Here is a 16,064-nt window from a genome sequence, read left to right as displayed (position 1 = left end):
CGCCCCCAACACCCTCCACAAGCCGGGGAAGAAGTGCCCGCCTGGCCAGGACCGGTGCCTCAGGCTCCCCACCCTCCCGAGCCCACTCCAGGCCTCACCAGGGGCTGCCGCTCCCCTCAGCCATCCAGCTGCCAGCCCGGGAGGAGAGGACATGGGGAGGGAGAGCTTTCGTGCAGGCCGGCTGAACCTGGCGGACTGGCACCGGCAGCTTCCCTGTGCCTCCCTGCCCGCCTCTGCAGATGGGATCCCGCCCCTGACGCACTTTGGTCAGGGTTGCCGCCATCTTGGGAAGGTCAACACCCAGCTGACTGCCAAGGCCTCAGGCAGTAGACCTCCGTGGTTACCACGACAAAGAGGTCATGGAGGGTCAAGACACTGCCTCTGGTTGAAGCAGGTGCTGTGGGAGCAGAGGGACCAAATGAAACGGTTATGTCCGACAGCCATCTAACTGCACACGTGGTGTGCGAATTCGTCATTGTTCGAGCCGAATTAGTCCTGGTGTGCCCCGTTTTAAGCAGACCCCCCAAATAGACTTATCATGTTGATAATTCACTTTACTGCAGAAACAATGCACAAAGATTCTTGAAATAAGCAAAATATTTTGCACCTCATAGTACGAAACGTTTAAACATCATTAAAAATAATCTCTATGAGTAAAGGGAGTTGATATTAGCAAAATCTAATATACCCAATTCAAAATGTCATTCAGAAATGCATCTACTATGCAAAATCAAAGTATGGTATCTAGGGTTTGGAAAAAGCAACTTTACTCCACTCTACCTGCTCATCCCCTCAGCCTTATGCTTTGCACAAAAGTCTCAATAAAGAGATGGAGCAGAAAGAAAAGTAATGCCTCATGGCACTGAAATGTATCTGTTTCTTCAACAAATATTTATAAAAGTTGTATTAACTTTGTGCCTGTATTATAGAAACACAATACAGCTCTGTCCCTATCTTCAAAGGGCTTAAGTCTCTGTGAATCCCCGGTAAGGTAAACCCGTAAACAGCCAAAGAAGGAGCAGGTTCCAATACCATTCTTATTATAAAAACTAGAGGCCCAGTGCATGATTGAATCATGCACGTGTAGGGTCCCCTACACGCTTTCGCTTTCGATCTCGGGGGAGCTGGGTGCCTGTCCGCTGGTGCACCAGGCCTTTCGGAAGCCTCCGGTGTGGCCGAGGCTTCTGAAAGGCCTGGTGCCAGAGCGGACAGGCACCCAGCTCCCCCGCTTTTGATGGTCCACGGCTGGACGTGAGCTCGCTGCCCCAGAGGCCCCTTCTGTTCTGCAGCACAGCCATGGCGGAGACCTTGAGCTCAGCGTCCCGCTGGCCCAATCGGCTACCCCGGCCACCCCGAGTCCCACCCCCTGTGCCTCCCGCTGGCCCAATCGTGGGTGTAGCGGAGTGATGGTAATTTACATATTACCATTTTATTAGGTAGGATTACTGAGTAAAAAACTGTCCTCACTCTCCCTCTAGAACAAGAATTAAAAGGAGCAAATAAATATAATGAATGAATCCAAATCCTTTGGGGACCCCAACCCTCAGGGACTAATAGGTTTTGTGAGGCCTAAAGTTTACTGAACCTGAAGGACTCATTTTAGAGGGGGGGGGGGGGGTGTTAATAACGTTCAAAAATGACTTTATTTAGAATAAGAAAATAAATTACAAATAACTGTAGGCTCGGGGACTCTGTCCCTTTCTCTTTTAAATCATTTCAGGCAGGTTATCCAAATGCTGCTGGTTGCAACTTGCTTGCTCTCTCCCCCAGAACAAATCCAGCCCTCACAGGGGCTCTGAAGCTTCCTTACTATAACAATAAAAACAAAAACATTTCAACAACACTCCTTTCTGGACAAAATCCTTTCTTTTTAAATTTTTTTAATTTTATCAAAGTAATAAATACATAGTTCATAATGTATCTTTTGTTTTCCTAATAGGTATGTAGTGTAGTGGTATATCATTGTTGTTTTTATTCTATTGTTGACACTATTATAGATGTCTCCTATTTTCCCTCCTTTACCCTCCTCCACCCAGCCCCCCCACCACCTCTGGCCATCACCACACTTTTGTCTATGTCCATCCCCCTCCCCTCTGACCTCTGTTAGTCCCTCCCATCCTATATAATAAAAGGCTAATATGCAAATTGACCAAATGGTGGAACAACCAGTTGCTATGATGCACATTGACCACCAGGGGCAGACGCTCAATGCAGGAGCTGCCCCCTGGTGGTCAGTGCACTCCCACAGGGGGAGTGCTGCTCAGCCAGAGGCCCTGAAGTGGGCTCATACCTGGCAAGCACAGCAGCGGTGGCGGGAGCCTCTCCCGCCTCTGCAGCAGTGCTAAGGATGTCTGACTGCCAGTAGTCGGACATCCCCCAAGGGTGCCCGGACTGTGAGAGGGCACAGGCCAGGCTGAGGGACCCCCACGAGTGCACAAATTTCATGCACCAGGCCTCTAGTAAGTACATAATTAAGACACACTGTTCCAGATAACCAGTGAGTGAAAGAATAAACAAGAGACTGGAAAATATTTTTAACTGAAGAATAATGAAAGCACTACATACTAAACTTGTGGATTATAAATAAACTCTTGCTTAGACTGAAATGTATAGTTTTAAGTGCATATAATAGATAGAAAAAAAGGCTGATAATGACCTAAGCATCCATCTCAAGGTGTTGGAAAAATAATAACTTCAAACTCAATCAAGTAAAATGAAGGAATAAGGATAAGAGCAGAAATTAATCAAAGAGAAATAATTAATTAAACCAAAAGTTGAATTTGTTAAAAAAAAAAAAAAACTAATAAAATTTAATAAATCCATGCCCTAAGTGGTTTGGCTCAGAGGATAGAGCATCAGCCTGTGGACTGAAGGGTCCCAGGTTTGATTCTGATCGAGGGCATGTACCTTGGTTGTGGGAACATCCCCAGTAGGGGGTGTGCAGGAGGCTGCTGATTGTTGTTTCTCGCACATTGATGTTTTTAACTCTCTGTCCTTTCCCTTCCTCTCTGTAAAAAAATCAATAAAAAATATATATTTTTAAAAAATTAATAAATCCATGGCAAGTCTGATCAAGAAAGAGAGAAAGAATGCACATGCCATTAGCATCATAAATGTAAAGGAGCATCACTGTGATATTTAAAATATTTAAAATAAATGAGAACATATGAACACCTTTGTGCCAGTAAACTTGAAAATTTAGATAAAAGAGGCAAATTCCTAAAAAAACACAATACCAGAAGAAAAGAAAATCTGAAGTCATATAAGTAATAAAGAAATTTAATCTGTAATTGGACTTCCCACAAAAAAAAAAAACAAACACAAAACTTTAAGAACAGATGGCTTTACTGATGAAGTCAACATTTAAGGAACAAATTGTATTGATTTGATACAAATCCTTAAAGAGAAAACAGCTCAAGAGAAAATACATTCCAACATGTTTTAGCAGACCAGCATAACCTTGATACTAAAACCTGGCAAGGATTTAACAATAAATAATATTAAAAGGCAATTTCATTCATGAGCATAGAAACAAAATTTTAAACAAATTATTAGAAAACTGAATTCAGTGATATATAAAAAAAGATGATTCATCATGACCAAGTTGTGATTATTCAAGACCTACTTGATTGGTTTAATGTCCATCAATTCATTAGTATGTTAATTACTTTAATAGTGTCTCAAGAAAGAAATATTATATGGTCATCTCAATAGATGCAGAAAAGCATTTTTAAAATTCTACATTCATTAATGAGAAAAACTCTTAATAAGACCAAGAATAAAAAGAACTTTCTTGGTTTGATAAAGGTATCTTTAACAAACATATAGCAAACATAAATACTTAATAGTGAATATTGAAAGTGTTTCCTGAGATTAAAATGACCAAGGGAGCCCACTGTCACCACTTATGTCAACATTATACTATAAATCCTTGCATATGCATTAGGAAAGAAAAATAAGGTGTCAGGAATAAAAAAAAGAAAAACTTAGATGGCAAATCTAAATGTGAAAGGTAAAAGAAATAAAGTTTCTAGAAAATAAGACAGGAGGATATCTTCCCTGAGATTATGGAAAGATTTCTTAAACAAGATGCAAAAAGTACTAACCATAAAGAAAGACTATTTAATAACTTCTGTTCACCAAAAGGCACCATTAAGAGTGTGAACAGACTAGCCATTGCATAAAAGATACTTGCACCATAAACCAGTTCTTAAATCTAAAATATATAAAGAACCCCTACAAATAAATAAGATAAAGACACCTAGAAAAATGACCAAAGATTAAAACAAGCTATGTACGAAAGAGGTTATCTAAATGGTCAGTAAACATAAGAAAACATTTTCCAGCTCATCAGTAGTCACAAAGATGCAAACTAAAGCCACAGGAGATGCTATCCACCAGTATGGCTGAAATGTAAAAGATTGGCAGTACCACTTATGACCCAGCAATTCCACTTCTAGGTATATATTTAAAGAAATACAAAACAGTATCCAAAAAGATGCAGCATTATTTACAATAGTCAAGATATGGAAGCAATCCAAAGTGTCCATCAATAGACAAATAGACCAAAAAGCTGTGATACATACATACTATGGAATATTACTTGGCCATAAAAGAAGAATGGAATGTTACCATTTGCAACAGCATGAGCCTAGAGGGTATTATGTTAAGTGAAGTAAGTCAGACAGAAAAAAAAAAATAACATATGACTTCACTTATATGTGGAATCTAAAGAACAAAATAAACACACAAAATAGAAACAGACTTATAGATACACAAAACAAACTGATGAGGGGGTTGGAGGGCTGGGTGAAAAAGGTGAAGGTATTAAGAAATACAAATTGGTAGTTACAAAATAATTATCCTATATAATAAAGAGGGTAATATGCAAATTGACCATCACAAGATGGCAGCTCCCACAGCAGGGGCGGGGCCGGCTGTACCGCACACCTGCCATCGGAGTCCCCTCAGTCCCGCCAGGGGCCTTGGGTCCTCCTGCACCCCCCACTGACTGAGGCTCAGGCAAGTAGGGCTGCCCGAGGCTCAGGTAACCAGGGCCGGTCGAGGCTTGCGCTGCCGGCAGTGACAGCAGCAGAGGTGTGATGGGGCATCGCCTTCCCCTCATCACCTGGGTTGCCTCCCTCCCCTGAGGGCTCCTGGACTGTGAGAGGGGGCAGGCGGGCTGAGGGACGCCCCCCTCCAGTGCATGAATTTTCATGCACCGGGCCTCTAGTGGGATATAAAGTACAGCACAGGAAAAATAGTCAACAATATTATAATATGTATGTATGGTATCAGGTGGGTACCTGAAATATTGGGAGATCACTTTGTAAATTATATAATTGTCTAACCACTATGCTGTATACCTGAAACTAATACAAAATAATATTGAATGTAAACTGTAATTGAAAAAAGAACATTTTTAAAAATAATAAGTATAAAGATTAAATATCACCAATATGACATAAAAAAAGAAAAGATTGTCAGTACCAAATGTCAATGAGGAAATGGAGCAATGGGAACTCTCTATGCTATGGAGAGTATAAACTGGAAATACCATTTTGGAAAACTGATTGGCATTATCTACTAAAGTTGAACACAGTATACCAACAACCAGCAGATTCTAAATTAGGGAGTGATCATATTAGAATACTACACAACAGTGGGCATAAATTAATGTAGGTCTCTCTCAAACAGCAGTTGAGTGAAAGAAAGCAGGACACAAAGTTATATGTTATATAATTCCACTTACATGGAGTTCAAAACAGCCCAAACTAACCAATGGTAGTGGAAGTCAAGATGTGGTTGCTTCTGAGGAGGGGAGAAAGACCAGTGATTAAGAAAATGCACAGGCAGGCTTTACTGGTGCTAGCAATCTGTGGTTTTTACTTTGTGGTACTCACATTATCATGTTCAGTTAAGATAACTCATCATATACTTGTGAATCATATACTATGTATTTTATACATCAATATCAAGCTTCTAAAGCACAATAATAACTTGCTGATTTTCTTTCAAGTCTAACTTTGTAATGAAATGTTTTTAAGTCCTTTGCAATACTAAAGCCATATCAGTTTTTATCTTAAGCCCCTTTAGAAACTAGGTTGAGCATGTTTGACCATTCAATTAGAATATCACTCCCAAAACCAGAAACTTTCCTTCTCCATCTTGTTGCAACTTCCAGAGGAGACAGGAAAATGTTTTTGGAGGGGAATATAGTCTCCAGGCACCAGTCATCTTCTGGACAAAAGACAGTAGCTTCAGGAGTCAATTAAGTATCCTATTAACTCTCTTTACTATGCTAATATTTTATATGGAAGTCTCTGATTATGAAGAGTTTATTGATAACTATTTCTTTTAAAAAGATTGCCAGCTAAGCTTTACACAGTATATTTAGTAATCAAGCCTCCTAAACATACTCCCTCTGATTTTTTCTTAAAAGACTGCATACATAAAGGCTCTTCTTTTGTATGTTTGAATTTTTTGCCAAACACATATATTTTTCAGAAACACTTTAAATGCAAAGAAGAAATATAGAAAAAGTCTTAGCCACCTTTCCAGCATTATATGCTCGAGAATGAGTAGACCCTATAGACAGATTTAGGTAGGATCCCGTTTATTTCAGTATTCAGTTTCAATCACTCCCTCTTAAAGAGGAAAATTTGAAATAAAAATTAATCAAGATGAATGCTCAGTCTCCATTTTATTTTACCCCATTCGATATTGACTAAGCTTGATTTTGTGTCTTTCCCTGGAATAACCTTTCATTAAACATGAATAATTGCTTTCCTCTGTGTATTCAGGTTCATCAACTTGGCTGTGAAGTTGTCGTCTTACTCTTGGAACTTAATCCTGACCAAATAAATCTTTTTAATTGGGCAATTGACCGATGCTACACAGGTTCCTACCAACTTGCATCTGGCTGCTTCAAAGCCATAGCAACTGTATGTGGAAGCAGGTATGGATTCTCGTAAGCAGGGGTTACTGGTCAGTGGAAAATTCAATTAGGGTTGTTCTTCGTGATATGAATAACTGAGAGTTGACTGCTTTTGCAATTATTCAAGCATAGTAAATGCTATGGGAATGCAAAATGGCCTATATTTCCCCGGCAGAAAAACCACACCCTATAAATGTGCAGCTACATTGATTTTTTGTATTCTACCAGGAGAGTGGTTTGTCATTATAGCCCCCTTCTTTTAATTCATAGTGAAATTCATAGTGAAACATTAGAACAGAATTTGAAAATGATCAAGGAGATATATTAAAGGAGTTTCTAGAAATGCTTGTGAGAGATGTGAGCAATAAGCCCTTCAGCCATCTTTAGACCAAACTAAACCCAAAAAGCACCCTTCAAAAGGTTAAATCCACCTTGTTCAAAACGTCAGAAGGGAAGAAAAGGAAAGAAATGTGGCACCCAGGTTCCACAGACCACACTTTTAAAAACATTGTCCTTGTTATATAAATTAGTCATTTGGCAAAAACATTCAGAACTATAGTTTATTGAATTTCATAACTATGATACAAGGGTTAATGAAGATACCCAAATTGCATGAGCTTTTTCCAAAAAGAAAAGCTCATATGTTAGAACTTGAAAGAAGGCAGCTGAAGTATATTTTTGAAAATACTCATATAGACTGTTGATTTTCCTGTTCGATAAATTGTTGCATTTTAAATGGCTATATTGATTCCCTATCCAGGTAGGTTAGTTGGTTAGAGTGTCATCCAGATATGCCACAGTTGCAGGCAGATTTAAAGGTTGTGGGTTTGATCCCCAGTCAGGGCACATAACAATAATCAACAAATGAATGCATAAATAAGTGGAACAACAAATCTCTCTCTCTCTCTCTCTCTCTCTCTCTCTCTCTCTCTCTCTCTCTCTCAATGAGTAAATTTGTTTAAAAATAAATAAATAAATTTTTTAAATGGCTGTCTTCAGGTACCCAAAGAAGGGAATAAAAGTGAATTCATTATAAGTTTCAACTTATTACAAATAAAATAAAAGGGAACTAGTTTTTTTTTAATATATTTTATTGATTTTTTACAGAGAGGAAGGGAGAGAGATAGAGAGTTAGAAACATCGATGAGAGAGAAACATCGATCAGCTGCCTCCTGCACACCACCCACTGGGGATGTGCCCGCAACCAAGGTACAAGCCCTTGACCGGAATCGAACCCGGGACCCCGCAGTCCGCAGGCCGACGCTCTATCCACTGAGCCAAACCGGTTTTGGCAAAAAGTGAACTAGTTTTCAACTCCAACCTATTTTGTTCTAAATTAATAAGAACAGAATTTTAAAAGACATCTACTTTCAGTAAATGTAAAATAACCATGCTTTTTAGAGACAAGTTTCTCTTCAAAATTTTTATCTTTCTTTTAAAGATAGTAGATAACATTTCATGTCTAAAACTTGCATTTTCCATAATCTTAGCAGTAGAATTTTTATTATATACTTTAATCTCCATAAAATTTTAGCAAATGAATATAAACTGATTTTTCCATCATTTCATTTTTTTATGTTAACATTACAAAAGAATACTTGGATCTATGGGATATTACCAAAATAACATTTTTTTGAAAAATTATCTTTCTCCAGAATATATTTTATTTTTAGTCATTTCTATCTATTAAGAATAAACTTCACATGATTCTTTGATTCTAAAAAATGTATTTAGAATCTACGACTTGGACCATAGGTTTTTCTCTTTTTTCCGCCCTTTTCCCAGTGATCTTGCCTTGAACTTTCCTAGCCAAATAATTTAATTGCATGCTGTCTCATAAAATGTTACATTTCATTCCTGTGAATAAGTCCAGGTATTTTTCCTTAGGGAGTACAAATGAGTACTTTAATAATTTAACAATATAATCACAATTTCAGTAATATCTCCAGTCCCAAAAATATTAGGACATAAAATCCTCTATCTTAGAGTAGATTTTTAAAGCTATGATCTTAAACTATTTGGGTTTCTTAAATAAATATTGCATATCAATTTACATTTATGACATTCATATTTCTGAAGGAAGGTTAGAGGGCCAGGCAAAGCCATGGATGGTCATGACCTGTCTGCCAAGACAATTGTTAACATTGCTGTCATTTCTCACCACAGAGAATGTTTAGAATTTAAAGCTTCAGCTGTGGCCAAAATGTACTCTCTTTTCCCATAAATTCTCAGAATGTGTAGTTTAGATTAGCCTCAGATTTGTCTGAACAATCTTTGCACTTATGTTTTCAATTCTGTTTTTTCAAAGAAATTATGGTGTTTTAGCTTTTGCTTTTTAAATTTCCTGCATGTTTGCTTCTGAAAAATACCTAAATACCTTCTCTTATGAAAGAATAGATTCCTGAGAAGTCATACATAAACTGGATCATATTTTAAATTTCTCGAAAAAAGTTATCTGGACAGTCACTCCTATGACAAGTCATTTTCTAAAGAGAAGAATCCTTCTTGTAAAATAAATAATTACCATTTCCTTTTCAAATAGGAATGGTCATAAGCCAGATTTATTTTATAGGAATATGACAATACCAGAGGCCCAGTGCACGAAATTTGTGTATGGGTGGTGGTGGGGGTTGTCCCTCAGCCCAGTCTGCACCCTCTCCAATCTGGAACCCCTTGGGGGATGTCCGACTGCTGGTTTAGACCCAATCCCTGCAGTCGGACATCCCTCTCACAATCCAGGACTGCTGGTTCCTAACCGCTTACCTGCCTGCCAGCCTGATCGCCCCCTAACTGCACCCCTGCCTTCCTGATTGCCCCTAACCACTCCCCTGCCAGCTTGATTTATGCCTAACTGCTCCCCTGCTGGCCCAATTGCCCCCACCTGCCCTCCCCTGACAGCCTGATTACCCCCAACTGCCCTCCCCTGCTGACCTGATGGCCCCCAACTGCCCTCCCCTGCCGACCTGGTTGCCCCCAACTGCCATACCATGCTTGTCAGGTCGCCCCTAACAGCCCTCCCCTGCCAGCCTGATCGCTCCCAACTGCCCTCCCCTGCTGGCCTGTTTGCCCCCAACTGCCTTCCCCTGCCGGCCTGATTGCCAACTTCCCTTCCCAGCTGGCCTGATTGCCCACAACTTCCCTCACCTGCCAGCCTGGTCACCTCCAATTTTCCTCCCCTGCCAGCCTGGTCGCCCCCAATGGCCCTCCCCTGCCAACCTGGTCACACCCAACTGCCCTCCCCTGCTGGCCTGGTCACTCCTAACTGCCCTCGCCTGCTGGCCTCATCGCCCCTAACTGCCCTCCCCTGCTGGCCTGATCACCCTGCCAGCCTGATCGCCCACAACTGCCCTCCCCTGCCGGCCATCTTGTGGCAGCCATCTTGTAGCAGCTATCTTGTGATGACATTGCACGTGACACCACCCAGGCTTTTATTATATAGGATAAGCAGATTCATTTATTAAAGAACCAGTTATAATTGACTTGACAATACCTAAAAGATTGAATATTTTTTAATGCTCTGTTGCTTAAAATTTTTTATGTTTAGTTTTAGAAAGGGAAATTAGCAATTTTTTCATAATCCTATATAATAAAAGCCTAATATGCTAAGTGTCCAGTCATCCAGTTGGCTGTTCAACCAATCAAAGCATAATATGCTAATGATTTCCTAGGGCCACTCAAACACTAGCTATGATGTGCACTGACCACCAGAGAGCAAACAGTCGACCAGTAGGTTAGCTTACTGCTGGAGTCCAGCCGATCAGGACTGAGTGAGATGGGCCAGCCATGCCCTGGAGCCCTCCTGCAGTCCCTCCCAGGCTGACCAATCTCCCATGTCCTTCCCTGGCCCTGATTATGCACTGATTGGGTCCCTCGGCCTGGCCTGCACCCTCTCACAATCATGGACCCCTTAGGTGATTTCAGAAAACTGGTTTTGGCCAAATCCCACAGGCCAGACCAAGGGACCCCACTGGTGCATGAATTCATGCACCAGGCCTCTAGTTCATATATCAATCCCTATATTTCTCAGGTGTGATAATGGGAAAAAGTGAGTTTCTACATTCTTTTATAAACAATACTTTTATTCCACTCTGGGCTACAGTAGGGTGCTGATTGTGTGACCCAGGACAACCTGGTGCCTGCTCCACCCCGGGCCCCAGGAGGGGCAACTTGGAGCAACTGAGCACTTGTCCCACTCTAGGCCACAAGACAGCACAGACCAATCCAGTGCACCAAGCCAAATTGCGCTTCCAGAGGAACCTGGGTCACCACCCTGCCATGGATTCCGGGGCCACACAGCAAATTACATGCCAAAGGGCTCTGGGTCTGCACAGGGAGTCTCACACCAGAGGAACTGTGCACATGCCCCAGCCACCCCAAGAATCTGAAACAGACACCTGAGGGACCAGATCCATGGGAGAAGGGGATACAACTCAAAGCAAATACAATAAAGGCATGAGACTCAAGGCAGACCCAGCCTCTGGGCTAAAAATTTCCAGACCATTTGACCGAAGGGGCTTCAATCTCTTGGACCTCAAGCAGGGTGCTCAGGGCCAGAAAAAGACAGCAAAAATGGGGAGACAAAGAAATAATCCCAAAAGGAAAGAAAAGGAGGAATCACCAGAAAATGAACTGAATGAAATAGAGGCAAGCAATATGTCAGAGAAAGAATTCAGAGTAATGGTTCTATAGATGCTCAACCATTTGGATGAGAAATTCACCAACATGTGTAAGAATCAAGAGGAAATGAAGAATGATATAGCTTCAATAAAGAACAAAATGGAAGGTTTGAACAGCAGACTAGAAGAAGTGGAGGACCGAATCAGTGAGTTAGAAGACAGGGTAGAAAAAACACCCAAACTGAACAGAAATTGGAAAAAAATAATTAAAAAGGAGAGTTTAAGGGAGCTTTGGGTCAATATGAAATGAAGAAACATCTGCATAATAGGGGTGCCAGAAGGTCAAGAAGAGGAGCAAGGAATAGAAAACCTATTTGAAGAAATGATGACAGAAAACTTCCCTGACTTAGGGAAGAAAAAAGTCACATGAGTACAGAGAATCCCAGACAACATGCACCCAAAAAGACCCACACTAACACGTTTGTCATAATTACAATGGCAAACATTAATGATAAAGAAAGAATCTTAAAGGCTACAAGAGAGAGACAAAAAGTTACCTACAATGGATCTAACATTAGACTATCAAACAATTTCCCAAAAGAAACACATCAGGCCAGTAAGGAATGGAATAAAGAATACAGAGGGGTGCAAAGCAAGGGACTGAATCCAAGAATACTCTATCAAACAAGACTATCAATCAAAATTGAAGAGGAAATCAGGAGCTTCGCAAACAAAAAAAGGCTAAGGGAGTTTATGACTACCAAGCCAACAATACAAAAATGTTAAAGGGACTATTGTAAAAAGAAGAAATAGAAAGGGAACTAAAAGGAACCCGGACATAAAGAATGAAAATAGCAACAAACAAGTACCTATCAATAATAACCTTATATGTAAATGGATTAAATGCTCCAATCAAAAGACATAGGGTAGCTGAATGGATAAGAAAACATGACCCATATATATGCTATCTAGAAGAGACCCACCTCAGAACAAAGGACTCACAGAGATTGAAAGTGAAGGGATGGAAAAAAATATTTTCAGGCAAATGAAAATGAAAAAAAAAAAAACTGGGGTAGCAATATTTATATCTGACAAAATTGACCTCAAAGTGAAGGCCATAACAAGAGATAAGGAAGGCCACTTTATAATAATAAAGGGAGCAATATAACAAGAGGCTATAACTCTGGTAAACATATATGCCCCAAATACAGGAGCATCCAAATACATAAAAGAACTTCTGGAAGATATCAAGGGAGAGATCAACAGCAATACAATCATAGTAGAGGACTTTAATACCACATTGACACCACTGGATCAATCTTATAGACAAAAAAAATCAACAAAGAAACAGAAATCATAAATGACTCACTAGATTAGACAGAATTAATTGACATTGTCAGAATATTTCACCCCAAAGCTACAGAATATACATTCTTCTCAAGTGCACACAGACATTTTCAAAGACCACATATTAGGCCACAGACTAAGTCTCTTCAAGATCAAGAAGATAGAAATCATATCAAGCATCTTCTCAGATCAGTGGCATCAAATTAGAAATCAACTACAATAAAAACAATTTTAAAAACTCAAACACTTGGAGGCTAAATGGCATGCTATTAAACAATGTTTGGGTTACCAAAGAGATTAAAAAAAAAAAAAATGAAAAAACATCCTGGAAATAAATGACAATGAAAACACAACAAGCCAAAATCTATGGGACACAGTGAAAGCAGTCCTTGGAGGAAAATTCATAGCACTACAAGCCTACCTCAGAAATCAAGAAAAAATGGTAATAAATTATCTAACCCTACAACTTAAAGAATTAGAAAGAGAGAAACAAGAAAACCCCAAAGTAGAAGGAAGGAAATAATAAAGATCAGAGCAGAAATAAACAACATAGAGACAAAAATGGAGTCAAGACAGTCTCTTCAATGTGGTTTTGGGAAAATTGGACAGATATATGCAAAAAATGAAACTAGACCACCACTTACACCGTACACAAGAACAAACTCAAAATGGATAAAAGACTTAAACATAAGATGGGAAACCATAAAAATCTTAGAAGAATCCATAAGCAGCAAAATATCAGACATATCTCATAGCAATAAGTTTACCAATACATCTCCTAAAACAATGGAAACTAAGGAGAAAATAAACAAATGGGACTACATCAGAATAAAAAGTTTCTGTACAGCAAAAGAAACCATCAACAAAACAACAAGAAAACCCACTGCATGGGAGAACATATTTGCCAATGTTATCTCCGATAAGGGTTTAATCTCCAAAATTTATAGGGAACCCATACAACTTAACAAAAGGAAGATAAACAATCCAATCAAAAAATGAGCCAAGGACCTAAATAGACACTTTTTGTTAGTGAACATACAGAAGGCCAAGAGACATTTGAAAAAAATGCTCAAAGTCACTAATCATCCAAGAGATGCAAATCAAAATGATAATGAGGTACCATCTCACACCTGTCAGAATGGCTATTATCAACAAATCAACAAACAATAAGTGCTGCTGAGGATGTGGAGAAAAAGAAACCCTCGTGCACTGCTGGTGGGAATGCAAGACTGGTGCAGCCACTGTGGAGAACAGTATGGAGTTTCCTCAAAAAACTAAAAATGGAACTCCCATTTGACCCAGTGATCCCACTTCTAGGAATATATCCCAAGAAATCAGAAACACCAATCTGAAAAAATATATGTGCCCTTATGTTCATAGCAGCACCATTTACAATAGCTAAGATGTGGAAACAGCCTAAGTGCCCATCAGCAATAAGTGGATTAAAAACACTATGGTACATCTACACAATGGGATACTATCTATCTATCTATCTATATCTATGTATCTATCTATATGTATATATATAAAAGCCTAACCCACCGTTATGCCCAGACGACCAGAACGACTGGTCAACCAGTTGCTATGATGCACACTGACCACCAGGGGGCAGATGCTCAATGCACGAGCTGCCCCCTGGTGGTCAGTGTGCTCCCACAGCCAATCTCCTAGGGCCAGCCAACCTCCTGTAAGTCCCTCCATCCATCCCTTTCCCCAGCCAGCAGGCTCCGGCTGGCCCAGCCCTGATCGGAATTGGGCAAGATGGGCCTGATAGGCCCTGATCGCTGGCCAGGCCTAGGGACCCCACCTATGCACGAATTTCATGCACCATGCCTCTAGTACTGCTATAAAAAAGGAAGAACTCTTACCATTTTCAACAGCATGGATATACCTGGAGAGCATTATGCTAAATGAAATAAGGCAGTCAGAGAATGATAAATACCACTTGATCTCACTCATTTGTGGAATATAATGAAAAGGTAAACTGATGAACAAAAATATAGCCAGAGTCATAGAAGTATCGAACAGACCATCAAACCTCAAAGATAAAACAGGGGAGGATGGCGGGGGTTAAGAGATCAACCAAAGGACTTGTATGCATTCATATAAGCATAACCAATGGACATAGACAGTAGGGGGGTGAGGGCATGTGCGGGGGTGGGGAGGAGTGGCCGGAAAGAGGTCAATGGGGGAAAAAGGATGCATATGTAATACTTTCAACAATAAAGAATTTAAATTAATAAAAATGCTTTTATTGATCTCAGAGAGGAAGGGAGAGGGAGATAGAAACATTAATGGTGAGAGAGAATTTTGAATCCACTGCCTTCTACATTCCCCCTACTGGGAATCAAGCCCACAACATGGGCATGACCTTCTGGTTCATAGGTCGATGCTCAGCCACTGAGCAACATGGGCCAGACATAGTCTCTACATTCTTGTTCTTTGTTTCTTTTATTTCTGTAATTGAGTGTGTGTGTGTGTGTGTATGTGTGTGTGTGTGTGTGTGTGTAGTGAACTTGCTGGTCTCCAATCAAACCTATAACTGTAACTATGACTATCATATAACTCTGGTTCTATTAAGAGATTTGGAAGTCAGAGTGGCACTTGAATAGGACCAAGAGAAGTAAAGATAAAAGTAGAAAGTGATGGTAGACCTGGCAATATTAATTTTGAAGAATTTTTCATAAAATATGATTTATATTTTATTAAAATCTATTAAATCTATCTCAGTACTATAATTTAGCACAAAAGAAAATAGTTCACCTATTAGACAGCAGTAGTTCAAGTAACTATTTGGCTTCTGTCCATGTTCTTATTAACTTTCCTCTTAACTCCAAATCATATCAGTACAGAACAGATAAGGAAATTGCAAAAGAGATTAATTGGCTTTTCAAGGTTATTAATCAAGGTAAAGAGTATGCTCCACATTAGAAGTACAGGCCATTTCCAATCACTAACCTAACAAAATTCTCTTAACATTTAATTAAATACTTAAGTATTCCATTGACTTTATTCTTACTGTCTATCCAAAATACTACTAAAGATATTTAATAGATATTTCAGAATTATATACAAAGTCAAAGTTTTAACTTTTAAAGAATTGTGTTGGGTTTATTTTTGTTGTCGTTGTTTGTACGTTTGTTTTGCCTTAAGTTAACTATAAA

The 16,064-nt window shown here is 39.6% G+C and overlaps 1 protein-coding gene across 2 annotated transcripts in view; it reads left to right on the top strand.

The window, feature by feature from the left end:
* Nucleotides 1–16,064, top strand: part of FRY (FRY microtubule binding protein) — a 407,062-nt gene that overhangs the window by 198,127 nt on the left and 192,871 nt on the right. For both annotated transcript variants that reach the window (XM_054718725.1, XM_054718726.1), the window contains exon 29: nt 6,804–6,958. In XM_054718725.1, the coding sequence (XP_054574700.1) occupies nt 6,804–6,958 (155 nt within the window). The remainder of the gene's footprint in view (nt 1–6,803; nt 6,959–16,064) is intronic.

Source organism: Eptesicus fuscus, chromosome 7 (assembly GCF_027574615.1).
Source record: "Eptesicus fuscus isolate TK198812 chromosome 7, DD_ASM_mEF_20220401, whole genome shotgun sequence".
NCBI lineage: Eukaryota > Metazoa > Chordata > Mammalia > Chiroptera > Vespertilionidae > Eptesicus > Eptesicus fuscus.
Note: the sequence above shows the minus strand (reverse complement) of the source record. Positions and strands in the feature narration are given on the sequence as shown.